This window comes from Anas platyrhynchos, chromosome W (assembly GCF_047663525.1).
Source record: "Anas platyrhynchos isolate ZD024472 breed Pekin duck chromosome W, IASCAAS_PekinDuck_T2T, whole genome shotgun sequence".
Taxonomy (NCBI): Eukaryota; Metazoa; Chordata; class Aves; order Anseriformes; family Anatidae; genus Anas; species Anas platyrhynchos.
Genome location: NC_092620.1, coordinates 416,151 through 434,869, shown reverse-complemented (window position 1 = coordinate 434,869; position 18,719 = coordinate 416,151). Strand labels below are relative to the sequence as shown.

Genomic DNA, 18,719 nt, shown 5'->3' with positions numbered 1-18,719 from the left:
CTGAGACAAAGCTAGTTGTAGAAAAGGTGTGTTTTTTTTCCGTTTGTTTTTTAAATTGTGATTAATACTGCTTTCAGAGCACAAAAGAAATGTGCAGAGATTAACTCTTACAAAGTCAGTGAAAAAAAAAAAGACTTAAATTTAGCAGGATTCCACTATCAAGATCAAATCCAGAAGGAACCCTTAGAAATTGAAACACCACAATTCTTTATATAGCAAAGATTAGGATGGAGAAAATGCTTGTCTCAGCATTTGGAAAGCTTTTTCCTGTGGAAGTCTGGGTCCTGTCTGCTCAGCATCTATCAGCAGAGTGGACAGAAGTCATCTCTACCTCTTTGGCAAAGACCAGTATTATGATCACTGCACAAGGCACATCAAGATATACATAGCAGTTTTCCTTTTCCATATCAGTTTCCCTTAGTGAGAAGATTTTGAAAGGATTAACTTCTAAATAATTCCCTCACAGAAAAAGCTACTACTTTATAGTAAAGGGAGAGAGAAGACTAGTATTTCCATCAATGTTACTCCAATAAATAATAATTTGTCTTTCCTCCCTTGTTCTGTGATTCACAGCTTCCTGTGAAAAAACAAAGAGAGAAACTGAAAGCAGTACAGAGTATTTCTTACCATCCTTTCCCTTGTGCTAGCATATTTTCATTTTGTTCACCCTAGCAACCTTCTATAGGCCAAAATAGAGTTCTTAACAAAGCATTATTGAAAATGAGATCTTAAACTAGGAAATCTGAATTAGGACTCAGGGACTGTGGTAAGAAATTCATACAGTAATAAAAAAAAAAAAGTTATTTCCTATTGTACAACTACAGACAGCTTTTACATCTTTGTACTTCTAAAATGTCAAGATGTAGAAATGCCTAGGACTGATTCACAGACTCCACAGCACAGGGCCACATGAGTCCTCTGACAACATTTTAAGGAAATGACTTGAAGCAATTTCTTCTTTAATAAGACAGAGAATGTATGCTTTGTATTGAAATTAAGCCTCTACTTGTATCATTTTATGTAACAGCTATAGGGAGGGAATAAATTCCACACAGCAGCTAGACCTCAAAAAGTAGATATAGCTATTTCCAGTCATTATGTATTTTACACAACTTAAGTAACGATAAATCTTTGTATTCGTTTCTCTGCTGTCATCAAAAACATATATATAGCCAAAAAAGAACAACCTATACTAAATGACAGCTGAAAAATCGATTTCTTTTGGTCAAGCAGTACTTGTACCTTTTATCTATTTACATTCAACCAGGCCTTTAAGACTGGAACTACAAACTACCAGTAACTTCTGTTCATTCATTTGGAGTCTGTATCTCCAGTACCATACTTCACATTATAGGAAACCAGGAGATTTCAACCCCTGCTGAGTAGCTAATACAAGACATTTCATGTCCTGATCCTATTCTCCTACATGTGAACAGGAATCTGAACATAATAATTAGTACTTACAAGAATAAAACTAAAAATAATTAGATTTAATGCATAAATGTGTACTATAGCCAGTAACCAAAAGAAATTATTCTGCTTTCTAATGCACTACACTCCCAAAAGTTTTGTACATTAATCTGCTATATAGCTATTTGCTGTAGGCATGTTCTGATATAGTGTACTTTAAGATCATTTTGAATGTTACTGAAATGCTTAAGTTTAACGCTTTCCAGTGTCCAGGTTTCAAGACGCAATTCAGACAATTTAGTTTCTCTGAAGATACCGAAGTGCATATAGCTTCAAGACAAGACGACCTCTTCTAAGTACCTACATGCTTGTAATCACAACTATAGATTATTTGTTTATTACATTTGCATAGTACTGTTCAGTTACTTCCCTCCCCCTCCCCCCGTCCCAGGAAGCATAAAGAAGGATTTGGCTTTGCTGAGTTTTATTTCAGTTAAGCAGGTATCTGTATGAATTCAGATTCTCCAGACACATCCATATTCAATGATTCAATACCAGAATTCTTCTGCTTCATTGCTTAAACACTTATTTCAAGTTTGAGACATTTCTTTGAATAGCTTCATAGGTACTGATCCTCACCTCAGAAGTTTAAGCTTTCACTGAGCTTTCAAAGACCTGTACTGACATTTCCTCTCAGTATTTTTTTTTTCTGCTAACTGCTGCTACACACTACAGTTACAAACCACAAGATTAAACAGCCAACAGCCTTTCAGGCACATAGGCAACACTTACAGAGCCATCATACAGGGCAGCAAGGGCAGCAGCTCCCTCTACTTTTCTTATAAATCCTGAGTTTAGGTGAAACACTTAGTTCTCCGAGTCTCAGCAACCTCTTACCTTAAAATATCACATATACATATGTAAGCTAGAAGGAATTGAAGGAAGGAAAGTTACCTAAGTCCTACACTTTAAACATCATCTGCAGTTGTTCAGCTACACACACAAGAAAAGTCTTTTTCTTAAGAGAGCAGCTCAAAGCTTTCTCAACACATGCTGTGTTTTTCAAACTAAAAGGATCTCAGGTTCTTTTAAAGTTAGATCGTTCATTTGAATGCTTCACTTAGCTCTCTATTTTCAAATTACCCTTCTCTAATGTTAACACCCATGAAAGATTAAATTGGGTTTCAATATTGATAAAACCACCAATAAATGTAACAAATAATTCAATAGATGCAGGTTTTAGAAACAACTTTTGTCATTATTTCCCCCCAGAAATATTTGAATTTGTGTAACAAATACCTTCCTATTTCTAGGAAAGTGGCCTTTCTTTTAACACAATGATATAAGTCAACAGGTCATTTTCAGTCATCTGAAATGATATAATAGCTTCCAAATGGGCATAATAAAAACATAGCTGTTTAGAGTTTATCATTTATAAATAATCCTCTTGAGTTAAGTCAATCAAGGAGACAACAAAACAAATTAATAAAAATATTTATTTGAATATACCTACAGTTAAAAATGAATCATTTACATCCTCCAGAAACATTCACATAGGTAACACCAGCGTAAAATTCATCACATCTAAAAAAAAATAGATCTGATTATTTCTGGAAAGTAGGATTAGCCTAAAGTAATACCTCTATTTCCAAAGGGACATACCTCACCCTCATAGGCTGATGGGGCTCTTAAACAGAAATATTCACTTATTAAATTCCTGTGAAAGCAGCTGGCCACCTACTAAGCACAGGTGCTGGGAGTCATTTTGGCAGCAGAAGTCCTAACTGGGAAACTTAATAAGACTGCTGCAGAATCAGGAATGGAAAGTAGTGGAGACATGCATGTAAAGTAGGTGCACCCTGATAAGGCTGGTGGTGCTACCTAGGTGGAGGAGGTTTCTTTCCCTGTATTAAGGCTTTCTGTTGCCTGGCCTGAATGAAACTGGAGGATATTTTGCTCAGTTGCCTGGTGGTTTTATTGGTTTACTGAAAGCATCTGTAACATATTTGGTCCTCATAGGCACTTCAAAATGGAGTCAGGTGTTGGACTTCAAGTCAAATATTCCTGTGAGGTGTAACCAGGCTTGGGCTAGAGTCTTCTCTCAGCCTTTCAGGGAAGTAAGACCACTTAAAACTATAGCAAATGCTTGTTTTTCCTAGTCGTGCTCCTCAGTAGTCTGGCATAATAGATGCTCTCTCTGTTTGCTTCCTTCAAGGACATGTGATAATTGCAGGTAACAGAAATGCAGGTTTTTACAGAAATTTCTTGTAGTTATGTGTAACTTATCTTAACACAAATGGATACATATGCCTTTAATGCAAACATAAGATATGGGCTTGAAGCGAAGGGATCACTGATTTCCATAAAAATCAGCTTCTTCATTGGCCTAGGCCACATGGCTGTGCTTGAACAGGATTTCATAATTGTTTATATTATTATTATATATATATATTTTTATTCCTCACTGTTCTCTAAGTCCTCAGCAATGTCTGTGACAGAAATGTTACTTCTATGGTAATGGCGAATCTCTTACTGGGACAGTGAAAAATTAATCTCAAGATAAAAAGCATCACCTGAAGCAGACATTCAGGAATTTCAACTGACTTGAGGTGTTTGAAGGTCATCTCTCTTAACCCAAATTACATGCTCTTTCTTTCTTCTTTGGGAGCAGTTTTTCCAATCTTTGTTTTTTTTCTCTTACTTTAGAAAAGTTGAAGGAAACACCCTTTTTGGCTTCAGTTAACCAAGTCACTTCAGTAAATGCTGCCTGGAGTTAGCTGTTGAGGTGTAACTGCTGCCTGGCTATGCTCATGTTAAGGAATTTCATGATCCCATGACATGGATGCTCTGGATAGTCACGTTCCCAAAGCATCAGCCTGTGATGCATTTGAAATTAATGCACATCATTAATATTTAGCTCCTTCACCTTCTAATTGTATCTAACAGTCCAATCTGAAATCTCTTCCCCTGTTCTCACTTCAGTTTTGAGATTTCCTTCCAGACCTGTCAAGTCTTCAGTGCTTTCTTCTTACAGAAGACTTTAGCTCAGAAACCTGCACCTGATCTAGCATCCAGCTCTGCAAATTCACGTTATCTACGGCTGACCGCACTCACTCTTCCTAAAAACTAATAAAACTTAGAAAACCGCCTGGGCGGGGGCTATCTTTCCCAGCCCTCCCCAGGCAGAAGAGCAGAGGGCCGGGACCCCCAGGGGCGCTTCCCCTCTCCCCCTTCTCCTCCTTTCGCTCCCCTCCGGGCCGCACCTGGGCCGGCCCCGACCCGGCTCCGCCTCCGCCGCGGCTACAAAAGCGGCCGCCGGAGCCCCGCCGGGAGCGGGCCCCTCGCTCCGCCGCGCCCCGCGCATGGGGGCCGGCCCCGGCCATGCCCCTCGCCACCCTCCTCTTCCTCCTCCTCCTGCTGGTGGCGGCCGGAGCTGCCCCCGTGAGGCGGGTGAGTGCCCCCCGGGTCCCCTCCCGCGCGGCTGTCCCGGCTCCGGGGCGATGCTGGCAGCGGGACGTCCCGGGGCTGCGGGTGGGGAGCGGGTGCTGCTGCCTCCCCCCGTGCCCTGTCCTTCTGTGGGGCGCGGGGGATCCGCTAGGAGAGGGTCCCGGTTGACAGCCAGCAGCCGGCGGAGGCAGTGGCAGGGCTCAAGGTAACTCTGCTTCCCCGCGGCCCCGGGGATGCGCTGGGGTGGGTGTGTGGGCACAGCTCGGGGTGGCGAGGTGGGTTTTAGGGCAGGCTGAGAGAGGGAGGGAGGGCGGCAGCAGCCTGGGACACAGCCTGAGGGGGAGTGGGTGAGAACACCAACCCCTGATGCTGAGCCCGTGGCTTGAGTTTTCCTAGATCTTGAGTCAGCCTTGTCTCTGAAATGCCTGTCAGATTACTCGAATGCTTCTTCTGGCAGAAGCGACTGAGGCTGTTGGGGTTTCCCTCTTCTGCGGGTCTTGTGGGTGATTTGGGGCTGCTGGAACCAGAGGAGCCTGAAGCAGTCAGTGTCTGTCTCAAGGGAAAGGCCGCCCAGGCGGGAGTTGTACTGTGCATGCATGGCCTGGGGATGGGGAGACAGTGGGTAGTTTGGGAAGAGCAGTGGGAGGTGATGGGGAAGAGGGTGACAGGTGAAAAAGGGTAATCCATTTCTGTGGGGATGGGGAGGGAGGGAGAGGCTGGCTGTGGGCTGTAGAAGGGAGGGATGGTGAAGCTGACTGAGCCTGCTAGCTGTGCAGCTGCTTTTCTTCCAGTTGCTGAAAGTTTATGGGGGTTACTGACTTACAGAACACCACTCAGAATGATCTGTTTAGTTCCCAGCTAGTCAAGGGGGTTGTCGTAGCTACTGGCTTCTGGGTTTTCTGGTTGTCTTATGTCTTCCTTCTTTTTGACATCAGGGCCTTGTTAGAGGAGTAGCAGGCACAAGTTGCAGCTGGATAAAAATCCAGGCAGGAAAACCTCTTCACCCTGAAGGTGGTTGAACACTGGCACAGGGACCCAGAGAAGCTGGGGAACCTCTGTCCTTGGAAGTGTTTGCTGCTTGATAATGCACTGAGCAGCCTGAGCTGCTATCAAAGTTGGCTTGGCATTGGCTGAACCAGATGTCCTCCAGGAGACCCTTCCACCCTGAGCTATCCTGTGGTTATGTTAGTGATGGAGATCAGTAGCATTTGCTTGTAGTCCGTCGGAGTGCTAGACATGTCTGAACTTTCAGGCTGTGCATTGCTGCAGTTCATGGATGAGTTTGGGGTGAGCAAGGGATTAGCACCACGGAGGTGTGCTGCTGGGTAGAGCTGTGAAGCCAGCGTGTGGCTGGGTACTCTTGGGATCAGGCTGCCACAGGCTGAGGAACAAGGTGAAGTACTCTTCCTAGCAAAGGGGGCTCCTTTGGCTGGATGTAGGACTGGGGGAAGGTGAGAGGGAAGAAGTTTGTCTGGTCTCAACACTGATTTCCCTCTGACTTCAGTGTCACAATATTGTTGTGTGATTTTTAGCCTCTTCTGACACTAGAGGGTCTTATCTGACAACTTGTCTCGAGCAGTGATTGTGTCTGTTGTGCGCTGGCAAAATGTACAAAGTACTCTGCTCAATGCTAAGCATGCAGAAGTGTGGGACTTTTGCTGTCAGGAGTCTTTTCACATTCAGTTCAGAATGTTGCTAAAGGTAGTATCTAGGTGATAATCTGCTTAACTGCTTAAGCAGTGTCAATTTCAGTTTAAATACTCTTGGCTGCAAGATCTTGGCTTTTCTGGTTTAAAGAGGCATGACAGATGTGAGGGGAAGGTAGGATAACATGATAGGGAGTTGGGGGAGAAAATGTTTTACTGATGTGACTATTGTTTTACTTTGAACTTCCGCATCTCCTCAGTCCCTCACATGAGTGAGAAAGGGGATTGGGAACAAGACAGGAAAGGCAGAAGAGGAAGTTGAAGATGTATGTGGAAGTAAGAAAAAAGTCTGGAGTTTGAGTTTGCGCTGCAAACTTGACACCATCTTAAACACAGGATGACTGACAATTGCTTAAGTGTTTAGATTGTTTTTGCTGCATTGAGGGTGGTAAAATGACCAAGAGCTGGTAGTACACGGCTGCATTGCAGAATCTTATTAGTCATGACAAGCCTGTGTCCTTTCCCTGCTTGGCCTTGAGCAGCGATGTCCCGCTGCTGACGGAGCTGACACACAGCTGCTTGCTGGTTCTCAGCCATCTGGTTGTATCCTGGGTTTGGATTTTAGACTCCAGTTTTCTGTGTAGTGTAAATGTTCAAAGCTTTGATAGGATAGTCTTGTAGAAAGTCATTTAAATACCAGTGAAGAGAAGGCAGGAGCTTTACCCCAGCTCTTAATTGGCTTTCTGTTCTTCAAACTACCCCCGGTGCTTTTGTTCCTCAGGCTAAAATGTGATTAACACAGCTCCTGGGTAGAAGTACAAACAGTTGAATCCAGTGGAAAGGTTACAGATCTTTTGCTGTCCTCAGCTCTTAGTTCTGAAGTGCTTTTGCTTGGAAATAGACAAGTATTCACATCAATATCAGCACTTTTGTTAATTAGAGTGTATGGATGTTTGTGTATGTGCGTGTTGTTGGCACTCAATTACTATTGGGTTATTTAGGCTTCTTCAGGTACAGTTGCTAATCTGTTCTCCCACAGTCAGCATGGCTCCCTAGGCTGCAGGCATTAGGGTCTTGTGTAGTTCCTGCTACTTTCTCCCCCTTTGGAAGGCTGTCACAGCTGCTTCTAGTTCTGCAGCCCCCACTTCCTCAATGGATATCTAAGGTCCTGTAGTGGTCTCAGAGTGCTAGCTTTGAGCCTTGAAGAACCACAAGTGGGAAATGCAGCTTAGGGGGTGGTTTCAAATGTCTTAGTCTGCTAGACTCTGGCCTGGACAGCACAGAGGTCTGTATCTGATTGAATGTCTGAACACAGGCTTGCAGGGCTGTGACTGTTTTTGACTTGTCTTCTGCTGCGTGTCCTGATGCTGAAAGAACTGACCTAAGGCTTCCAGTTACTGCTGTCCTCTAGACCTGTGTTCCTTAGTCATTATGGTGGGGAAAATGGCTATAGAACTTGGCTGAGAAATGGAAGAGTGCTCTGGAGGCTGGTGGCTCCAAGCATGGAAGCAAGCGTGGAAGCATGTACATCAAACTGCATCTTGACTTAGAATCATAGAATCATTAAGGTTGGAAAAGACCTCCAAGACCATCTGGTCTAACCATCCCCCTACCATCAATGTCACCCACTAAACCATGTCCCTAGGCACCACATCCAACCTTTCCTCGAACACCCCCAGGGCCAGTGACTCCACCACCTCTCTAGACAACCTATTCCAATGCCTAACTGCTCTTTCTGAGAAGAAATGTCTCCTAATTTCCAACCTCCCCCTGGTGCATCTTGAGGCCATTCCCTGTAGTCCTATCACTAGATACCTGTGAGACGAGGCCAACCCCTGTCTCCTCACCCCTTCCTTTCAGGTAGTTGCAGAAAGCAATAAGGTCTCCCCTGAGCATCCTCTTCTCCAGACTAAACAAGCCCAGTTCCCTCAGCCACTCCTCACAGGACTTGTGCTCCAGGCCCTTCACCAGCTTTGTAGCCCATCTGGACATGTTCCTGGGCCTCGATGTCTTTTGTGTACTGAGGGGCCCAAAGCTGAACACAGTACTTGAGGTATGGCCTCAGTAGGGTCATCTCCTGAGCAAATTCCCCTCTCTACTTACACTGACTGAAGTTCTGAGGCTTATGTTCTCCTGCTCCTCAGAGCTCACGTAGCACTGGTTTTCTTTGTTGCCTGCACTTTCAAAATCAAAATGTTCTAGACAAGTCTCGGCTTATTAATGCTCTGCCTGTTATTAGCAGCACATACTGGCGGTGGTATAGAATGTAATTGAGAAAAGGATGATCGGACAAGGTCTGACACTGTGCCACCTTGCTATAGCTGTTATCAGAGGACACTTTGCCAGCTTCTAGGTAATGGGCTCCTTTCCTGGGAACGTGGCCAGGTTTTTCAAAAACTTAATACTTGCAGTCCACATAAATTCATGCCTGTATTAATATGGTATAAAACTTCAGATTGCTTAATAGTAGATGAAATCAGTGTCCCAAATGAAGGCTGACTAAAACACCTGTTATGTATTCAGAAAATGTATTTTTCAGAAACAATTCTAATTTTCTGTAAATTCTATAATGCTAGTAATAGCACATGTGCAACAAAATCAGATGCCCTAATGCAGCAAATATGCGTATATGAGCTAAAAAGAAGATACTTAATTGCTTGTTATAATATTGTAAATGTACCTGTATGTGAGTGTGTGTGTGCAGACATTTCAGGCTTAAGGAGCTTAGGATATCAGATATCCAAAGAAAAGGGTTGTGTTTAACACAGCAAGACAATGATTTGGCCTTTGGCATTGATTTTTAAAGCTCTGATGTCTGGTCAAAGCAAGTTAAACTTAGTGAAAGAGTTGTCAAATCTTCCAACTTTTCCTGCGTTTCTAATGCCATTACTGCACCCTCCACCCATCTCCCAAACTGGGCAGCAGTCTGAAACAGTTTAGCCAAAAGTATTTGAAGTGAAGTGTAGGCAGAGTACAGCTGGGCATGGTAGGCTATGTTATGGCTATATCAGTGGTGAAGCATGTGTAGCTTTCTTCTCTTGTGAGAAAAAAAAATGTACTCTGAAAGTGACAGAAGCAGGGCTTGAATAACAACTAAAGCTTTTGCCCTCCAAAAGTTGTAGCTCTATAGATGCAATAAAATTCAGTGAAAGTGGATCTGGTATACAAAGCATAAATGGTTGCCTGCTGGTTGTCAAGTGGATTTTTCTGAGGTATTACATTACAGTCTGTTTCTGTAGGCCTGTCACACTAAATGGAGCTTTAATTTGCTTTGCTGATTGATTGCCAGTTACTTGAGAGGACGTACCAGCAGGCGCTGTTGCTTCTGACATCAGAAGGCCTTCACTAGCTTATAACTTGGAGCACTCCTTCGGAAAACTGCTTGTTTCCTTCTGCAATGCTGTAGGAAAATTATCTTAGTGTTCAGCTTCTTTTGTTAAAGGCTTTTGTATTTCTTATTCTGTGATAAACCAGTGCATGTACTATTAGCCAGAGCTGCTAAAGTTTCCTTGGCGCATTGCATCAGTTTTATTAGTTTGTGCCTTAACAAAGGTAACTTTACACAATAGCAGATGTGCCTTTGCTATTGAAAAAGTTTTTGGTAGATAAGAGACCTTCTATTTAAGCCTTACAGTGTTGTTTTCTTGTGAGGCTGAATTAAAGCATTGGGCAGGAGCTCCTTTAATTAAAGCAAATCTTCCTAACCGAGCTACTGAAGAAAAGACAAAACGTAATGTTTTCAGCCAGTGCTTTCTATCAGAAGAAGGATAGGTAAATAGTGTCTAGGGATCTCCAGCCTCCCAAATGGAAGGTAGCTCACTCAGGTGTTAATGGTATGTATAAGTGCAGATAATCTGAAATTATGGTATGTTCACATAGGTTTGCGTCTGGTGGCTGAGTATTGTTCTTTGTCATTTGGTTCAGTGCTGAAAACTATTTATAAACTGCAACCACATTGACCTGTGATCTGCTATATTCCAGTTATCATTTGGTGTGAATGTGAAGGAGCATATGAAAAGTGTCAGTCTTCACGGACAGTAGGAGAATCTGTAGGCAATGCAACAGTGTCATCTGCGCTTTGTAAGCGTAAACATGGAAGGTCCTCCTCTTCTACTTCTGAAGGAAAGCAGATGGTTCTAACCGCAATGAATGTAGACCCATGCAAAAACTCCCTGCAGTTTTAGTTTCGGGGATTTAGTAAACCCTGCAGTAGAGTGTTTCTGGGGTCCAGCATGGCAGATCTCCTGATGACAGAGAACAAGAGTGGCTATCCACAAAGTACTGTCCCCTTAAGAATTCTTAAGGTCTTACCATCTTAAAGAAACAACCGATCCCATTCTTGGGTGTAAGTGAATGCATCAATAGAGTTTCATATGTGCAGACACAATATTGTAAGGATCTTTCTCAAATTCTTACATGAAAGGCTTGTGAGGAACACCCCATACCCCAAGCTCAAGCGTGACTTTAACAGTCTCGTAAATACTGCAGCTATGTATAGAATGAACACACCTTAATCGAATGAACAATTAAAAATGGCAAGTAGGTAGAAGAAAATTGTAGTTTACGTACGTGGAAAATAATAGTTCCTTCAGCTGGCCATTGTACTGCCTACATCTTATTGCTGTTTCACTATAATTGACTGTTAATGGATTGCCATCCGAGTGCTGTCTGGTATCGACTGTTACTTTTCTTGCAACTGATTGCTTTTTATTGTTAGTTCACCCTCTTGCCATCTTCTTCCTTAATTGTTTTATGGTAGCTTTCCCAATTCCAATATTTTTGTATTGTCTTCAGTCGTCTTTTCTGTTCTTTGAGTTCATCTGTATTCTCCTGTTCTGTTCTTGCCTTGTCTCACTTATGTGCTTACTCCCCCCCTCCTTTAATGCCTTTAGGACTCTTAAAAACTTGCATTCTTGTAAGATGTGATGTATAGGTCTAGGTGCTGTTTGCTGCTGCCTTTTTCCTTGCTCTGTTGCTGCTCCTAAGTTCTCTTCTGTGCTAAGGGAGAGGTTCAGGAAAGGGAACCTACTTTCTGGTTGCATCTTGGCAGTAGATAAAGATTCAAGATGTGTGTAAAAGAACCCTCTGCAAATGGTAGAAGATGAATTCCTTGAGCACAGTTGAGAGGCCTGAGGCTGTTTTGGTCTCCTGCCTTCTTCAGCACCCTCTTTTCTTAAAGGACAAGTGGACATGAATTAGCATGTCATCCAAATTTTGTTATACTTAAGGCATGTTGTCTGTTCACTCACTGAAACCTCTCACCATTATTTGTATTGATTTTTCTCCTCCTTGCTCTGCAAAACTGTACTACTTCGTTGTAATTATTATTTCCAGGAAATACTGTTCTTGCCAATTTGTTAGACCTATTGTCTTCAGGACAAACAGATGTGTGTAAGGATGTATCTGCATGGGACAATCTATGAAGCTTGCATGTGGACAGTCTCTCAAATCCTGCTCTGATTAAGAGCTGCAGTTCTGGCTAGCACATTTTGGTCTCCCCCTGACATGCAGTTCTGGTGCTACTCAGCATGTCAGTCTAAAAACTGAGCCATGCTGGAGACCTTAACTTCAGGTAAACCAAAACACTTGTGATGAGCCTGAGGGAAAAGTTGGAGGAGAAACAGCGCTCTCCCATGTATCCTTTTCTAAATGGGAGGAATGACAGTCACTGAGATTTTTGTATTAAGTACGTCTCTGGTATTTGGCAGAAGATTATGGCAACAAGCCTCATTGTCCTTAGCAGAGTTTTTGTGGTAACATCAGCAGTTCAGACTCTGGCTTGTCCACATGTACGAGCAAGTCAAATGCAGACAGAAACAAGGGAAGTTACCAGAAAAGGTGCTTCAGGAGTTCTCTGGCTCTGTTCATAATGGGTGTTTCTTTTGCTTGTAAGGTGGTCCAGCTGCTTTTGAGTGTGTGCTGAGACAAGCTGCAGAAACGCAGTTGACCCTGTAACAAGCTTTATGACTGTCTGCTGAGCTGTGATAATAAAGGGAGATGTACTCCTTTGGAAGGAGTTTTGTACGGGAATTGCACCCCTTAAAAACAGGCTCAGGATGCGTAGCATCAGTCTTCCTTTCCTTTTGAATTATGTTAACACCAAACTTCTACATATTTCTTTCCCACAGGAAACACCTGCCTTATTCTTCCTAATGTTTCTACTTCCTTTCAGCTCTGTAGATATATTGCTTGTGGTATCAACCACAGTCTCCTGGATTCTGCATTCAACCTTAGAGCAAATAAATTGGAGAATTAACTTTTTATCCTAATGGGTCTTGAGCCCCCCCCTCCCCCTTCAAAAATACTGAAAGTCAACTTCTGTAGCATTGTAGAATGTCCCTTTTCTTCTTTGAAATTTGCTGTTACTATATAGTACGTTAGGTTGGAACAGCAGGTGAGAGGGTACGGTATGTCCCAGAAACTGTAGAGATCTCATTGATGAATCTCTTCTTTTTCAAGATGCCATAGTTCTTAATGCAGGGAAAAAAGGACCAAGTATGTGCTCGAATATATGGGGAGGTGCTGTTCTTAAGCTAGTTGCTAGCTTTGAAGCTAAGTGTGCACACAGCATACTGGAACGTACTTCATGGGGTGGGTTGTGTGTTAGCAGGAACCTTGGTGGATGTTGCTGAAGACTGTTCTAGGCTACATTTAATCTCTAAAGCCATATCAGTGGGGAGGGATTGGAGAATTATACTGGCTGTCTTTGGCTTCTGGACCATTTTTCTGCTTTTGCAGGTGCCTGGTAGAAGTTCTGGTTAATGCAACTACTAAGTTGTAGTGTGAACAGGTAGTAAAAATTATTTTTTTTTTTCAAACCTTCTGGGAGAAACTGACATGGTTGGTATCCAAGGGCTTCTATCGTAAGATACACTTCCTATCATACAGGGATTCCAGACCTCTCTAGGGTGCTGTAAAGGAGCTGCTGAAGAGTTGTTGTAAGACATTTTGACATACCAAAAAGGGTTACATGTACAGAAACATTGACAAGCTCTCTAAAATGTCAGGTGCCTTACTTCATGCTGGCTTGGATGGGAAAAACAAAACAATTTCAGAAGACTTGGTTTATAAGTTAGTCCTCTATTGAAGTTACTGCTTCATGAAATGAATGAATTTACTCATCCTGATTTGATCTTTGTGGTGTTCAGAGTCTGTCACAGTGAGCCATGGGGTGGCAGGGCAAAGTACAGGTCTGGTTTGGGAAGTTCAGAAGCCTGTTACCTTTATGACTGGCTGGGATGTGACTCATCTACAGACCAATCACTGTTGAGGAGTTTTGTACACAAAATCCAAATTCTTCTCCTTTTTGTTAGAGGGAGAATCTGGGCTTCAGCATATTTTTCCATTTGTTTCAGTAGGTGAGGTGAGTAGGAAGTGCAAGGCTTAAAAGGAGCACCAGCATCTAGGAATGTAACAGCCTATCTCGTATACTCTGATATAACCAGGGGGCTCCAGTGCTGTTTTGGAAAAATCCAGATCCTGAAAATCCTGCAAGTTCCACATACTTCATCTGCAGAAGTGCTGTGGCTATTGGTACTACTGTGTGTGGGTTACAAATAACAGATACAGCATTATATAACTGAATCAGTGATGCTCAGTTAGGTCAGTCTTTATCTTCCTTCTTTAGTCCTATTCCTCCAGAATAAAAAAATATATATTCTGCTGTACAATGCTAGCTATACACAATGGATGAGGCTTTTTTCCTCAATATATGAAAATTAAAGGTGGAGCATTTAATCTGAATGATTTGAAATAGCCATTGGTCTCTGCTGTTGTCAGATGTCTGCTGTTCTCTAATTTATTGCCCTTCTCATTTACAAACCATTAATAAAGGATTCATCAGGTACTATTTAAAATGTAGCGTTCTAAGAATGAAGAAGATCCTATTCCTTTTAAACTCAGTGACACTGCAAACAGTGCTCTCTTGAAAAAGGAAAATTGACAGGAAGTTATATGCTATTTACAACGTCACTGTGTGGTTATAAGCTGTACATCAAATAAATGAAGCTGTATTCGTAGTGTACTTCTTTCAAAAGCCCCAAATTCTTCCTACATACAATTTCTCTAGCAGAAATGTGAAGCATCACGGAAATGGTACAGAAGGCACTCGGGCATAAAGGTGGTCAGAAACATTCTGTTCAAATAATACTTCAGAAAACTAGCATCCAACATATTTAGTGTTGTAATAGATGCACTTTAAGTCTACATCTCAGTACTCCTGTGTTAGTTGAATCTAGCTAAGAGTTGACACATACTTCTTTTAAAAATTCCATTCAGTATCACACAACTTAATTCCCTACGGACTTCTAGGGCCAACTAACATTAGCTAAAGGATAAACCTCCATAAGATATCTTCTGTCTGTAGAATAATTCAGTATGTTCTGAATTTGTTCATCACTCTTTGGGGATTAAGACACCTGGTGGTAATGAATGAGGCTATTAAAGCTCTCCAGAATAAAACTGATTCTATTACTAATGAGATGTAAGGGTAAAAGAATGTGAGCTTTATAATCTGAACTCTTAATGGCCTTGCAAAGGTAGACATGGTTGTAAATCACAAGAAAGTAAACTGTAGTTTGAAACCGTATTTCTTGATTTCTTACTTGTTTTGGTGTCTGAGCTACACTGGTGTCTCAGTGTTGGAATGTGACGAAGTTTTATGTATTTGCTTGTATAGTTAGATAGCATCCATGTGGATGGGTCATTGAGCAGCCAAAGATTTCTTCATTTCCTAATCCATTTTTCTATTTTCTTGCTGTTTAAAGTAACTGAGTAATGGGAAATCATTTAACACTTCAGGGAAGCTTTCATCTTTGTCATCATTCTCATGTTCTTTCCCACTTTGCCACCCTACGTTCTCATTAATTAATTGTGAGACTGAATTTAGATACTGCATTTCATCAGTCAACACCTATTTTTTTGAGATGCAAACCTTTATGTATCTACTGACAACTGATTTATAATCAGCTGATTAGACCCAGGCACTTTATGTAATCACAGTAGAGATGAAATATTATATCGGTAGCAAAATAGGCAATTACATGGATTAATTTATTTCCCCACATATTAATTCTAGAGGAAATTGTTACAGTAGTGGACTGTTAGTTTTCTGGAAAAAAGAAAAAAATCAGCCCATGAGTTAAGGCAGCTTTAACTACTTTTACTTAGTGTTTTTTTTTTTTGTTGTTGTTTGTTTGTTTGTTTTTTAAAAAAATGTTACAGGCTTTCAAAATGGAAAAAAATATTCTCTTGATCTTTCTTTTCCAAGAAAGAAGATGATATTCAGGTATTTTTCTGTGTGTGTATTGTGGGAAACTCTCCAGACCTGCTCTACATAAAATGTTTCCTGTTTTCAACAATGAAAAGAAAAAAAAAGTCTGTGGGTGGGAATGGCTGGGAAGAATCTGCCTTCAGCTACAAAGAGTAATTGGGGTCCTATATGGGAGCAAGACATTTGTGTATGTGGGAACTGAAGGAGGAGAAGATGGGGAACAAACTGTACATGCTGTTGCTGTAGTATTCATGGTTAGTCTGGGTGATCAAAGGAGATGTGCCATTCAAGATAAAGGTTGTTGAAGCCAAATTGAAAGTTGTGGCTCACTCACTAACTGTTCTCTCTTTTTGAGTTTTATTTTAAATGGTTTTAATCAGTGTCTGCTCTTGCAGATAAAGGCTTTCTCCTAGGAATAAGGGTTGGAATTGTTAGGTAAGAGAAGCAGGAGTAGCTCAATTTGTTAGATGCATCTCTGTGACTACTACATAAGTCTGAGGGAACATCTAGTGGCTGATAGACGACAAGAAACATTCAGGTTTGTGCTTGAGTGGGTTCACTCTGTTCTTTTTAGATTTTTCTGTGCAAGATAGTGAATTTCAAACTTTTAATAGCATTCTCTCTTCCATTTAGGGAAACTGAGTTAGGTGATAACTCATTAAATGTATGGAATGTTAAAATAGGAAGATGGATTAGTGTTGTCTTGCACTTTCTATAGAAAGTAAGAATGGTTGTTACTACTACTTAACAAGATAGGATGGCCATGTATGTATACATGCACATCACCATAATCCATGAAGAAAAACGACCCTTTCCAAATTCCTGGTTTGGAGAAGAAATGATGGTAATTGGCTTCCTGGTGTGCACTTAATTCAATAAGACTGGGTGCTTGGATACTAATGCAACAGGTATGTTGGAAATATCTGTAATGGCTACAGAAATCAGAGTACTGAGCCCTTTCTGTAATAGAGTCAGGGCTGAAGGGCTATGTTTTTCTGAAAATGGTTTTTAGTTACTGTGTAATTGATTTGGAGGGTGAGGGGAGGAGGGCTTACAGCTGCACAGTAGACATCTTGATCAATGAGACTATTTGTGCTGTTAAACAGTATACTCTTTAAAGCCGGGCACTTAACGATGAACTAAGCTGTCAGTTGTTGCTACACATACTATTTAGTGAGCTTAAATGCTGACATATTGAGAGAACAAATCTAATATAAACATCCTTTAAAGTTCATGAGGTTAACTTTCTCCTTGTTCAAGCTTTCAATAATTAGTTCCCTTCATGTCTCTACTTTGTATTGCCCCTTGCCTGAACCCCATCAGGTTCCCCTTTTCAGGTCCAGCAACTTGGTTTTAACAGCCTGACTTTAATCTTCGCAGTGTGTTGTCCCCTGTTGTTTTTGAAAATACTCAATAGTTTATCTTCAGTAGAAGGACTTAGAGTTGTCTTTAATCTCGGCTTTGCCAATCTGTCTGAGCTGCTTGGCATAATGCTTAAAATAAACTTTAAAGAAAATTCATACCTTCAAGTATTTCATGAATATGATTACTTCAGAGAAGAGGAGGGAGAGGATGCCTTGTGTTCTAGCTAATCAAAAGAAACTAGGCTTTCAGTTAATGTGCTGAAAAGAACTTACATAAAAATCCTGTATCCCAAATGCTTTCTCTTGTCCACAAATTTCATCAAAGGCAATGATCTTTATGTTAATGCTACTTAATGGCCTCTGCTTTTTTATTGTTTTTGTTTTTTTTTTGTTTTTAATTTATAGCTGTTCTTATTCCTTACTCTTTCTTTATTTTTGTCATGCTGGAAATATTTGGAGCAAAATCAAGCTCTGGAAATAAACAGATTTATTACACTGTTCAAAGTGTCTGTATCCTGCTCAATGGACAGCTGGGATCAGCAAAGGAGAAAAGTGTTTCTTGAAAGGCAACATGTGCAGCAGATTCACTGGGAAATGAGAAGATCATTTCATAGCAAATTTGATGGTATTCCAAGTTTGCTACAAGTATGGAGTGACAGGCATCTGACACAGGAATATTCAACTTCAGTACTATTATGAGCTAGCTGTTTTGTACTTGTTTTGCAATGCTTGTCTTTTGCTTAGTTTTATGACACAAACTGGTATCTATTTGAATAGTTAGGAGTGGAAAGTGTCAGCCTACTTTGGTCTTGACTAAGTCTTTTTCTTTAGGCTTCTTTTCCCTCCCATCTGTCTTTTCCTCCACCCTAGTGCTGCCTTAATTTTTTTCACCATTTCTGGTCCAAGTAATCTGACAAGAGAAATGTTCTGTGGGTTAGTGTTCTTTCCACTGAAAGTTCTGCTAGAAACTAAGCAGACAAGCTGGCCAGTCTGCTGTGTGTTTGTCCAGCTGCCCAGGCTGCTTATCTAATGGGCTCCTCTAGAGATCATGTCCCAGCTCTGGCCAGAGTTGTCTTACTGTCCTCCATATAGCGAGTTACTGTTTTTCTAGGTTGTGTTGTTTTTCCAGTTGAATTCCATAAAATAAACCCTTCTGAACAATTCCTGTTTAGGCTATGGCTCTTTCAGGCAAGGCAAAAAAGAAACATGAAACATTTATATAGTGGTCAGTCTAGTGAGATCCTGTACTGAGCTGGGGCCTCGTTGGGTTTTAATGAGTGTCTGTCTCTTTTGTTTTTGAACAGCTAATAAAAATGCACCTCCTCCTGCCCTTTTAAAAAGTCTATATAGCTAAAGGACTCTCCTTTTAGGAAGTACAAAGGATGAATCTTTAACGAATTCATGATGCATTCATTTTAATAATTGGAAACTGTTATGTAAAGAATGTTGAGAGAGATTTGCATGCACAAAGGCTTATCATGAGGTCTAAATAAACCCTGGTTGCTGTAAGAGTGGAGGAGGATGTACCCAACAGTGACCTGAACATGGAGGTTGTTGGAGCACAAGGTTTTCCTGTACCTA

At 41.3% G+C, this 18,719-nt stretch overlaps 1 protein-coding gene across 3 annotated transcripts in view; it reads left to right on the top strand.

Moving 5' to 3' along the window:
- The first annotated feature begins 3,489 nt into the window (after positions 1-3,489).
- The window catches only part of LOC101792725 (glucagon-like peptide 1 receptor), an 89,425-nt gene continuing 74,195 nt past the window's right edge, over positions 3,490-18,719 (top strand). The window contains exon 1 of one of the 3 annotated variants that reach the window (XM_013103405.5): positions 3,490-3,643. Coding sequence is in view for 1 of the 3 variants with exons in the window: in XM_027454021.3 (XP_027309822.1) it covers positions 4,792-4,860 (69 nt within the window). In the remaining 2 variants the exon portion in view is untranslated. Of the gene's footprint in view, positions 3,644-4,700; positions 4,861-4,906; positions 5,063-18,719 lie in introns of those variants that run through there. The other 2 variants (XM_027454021.3, XM_027454022.3) reach the window with 2 other exon arrangements.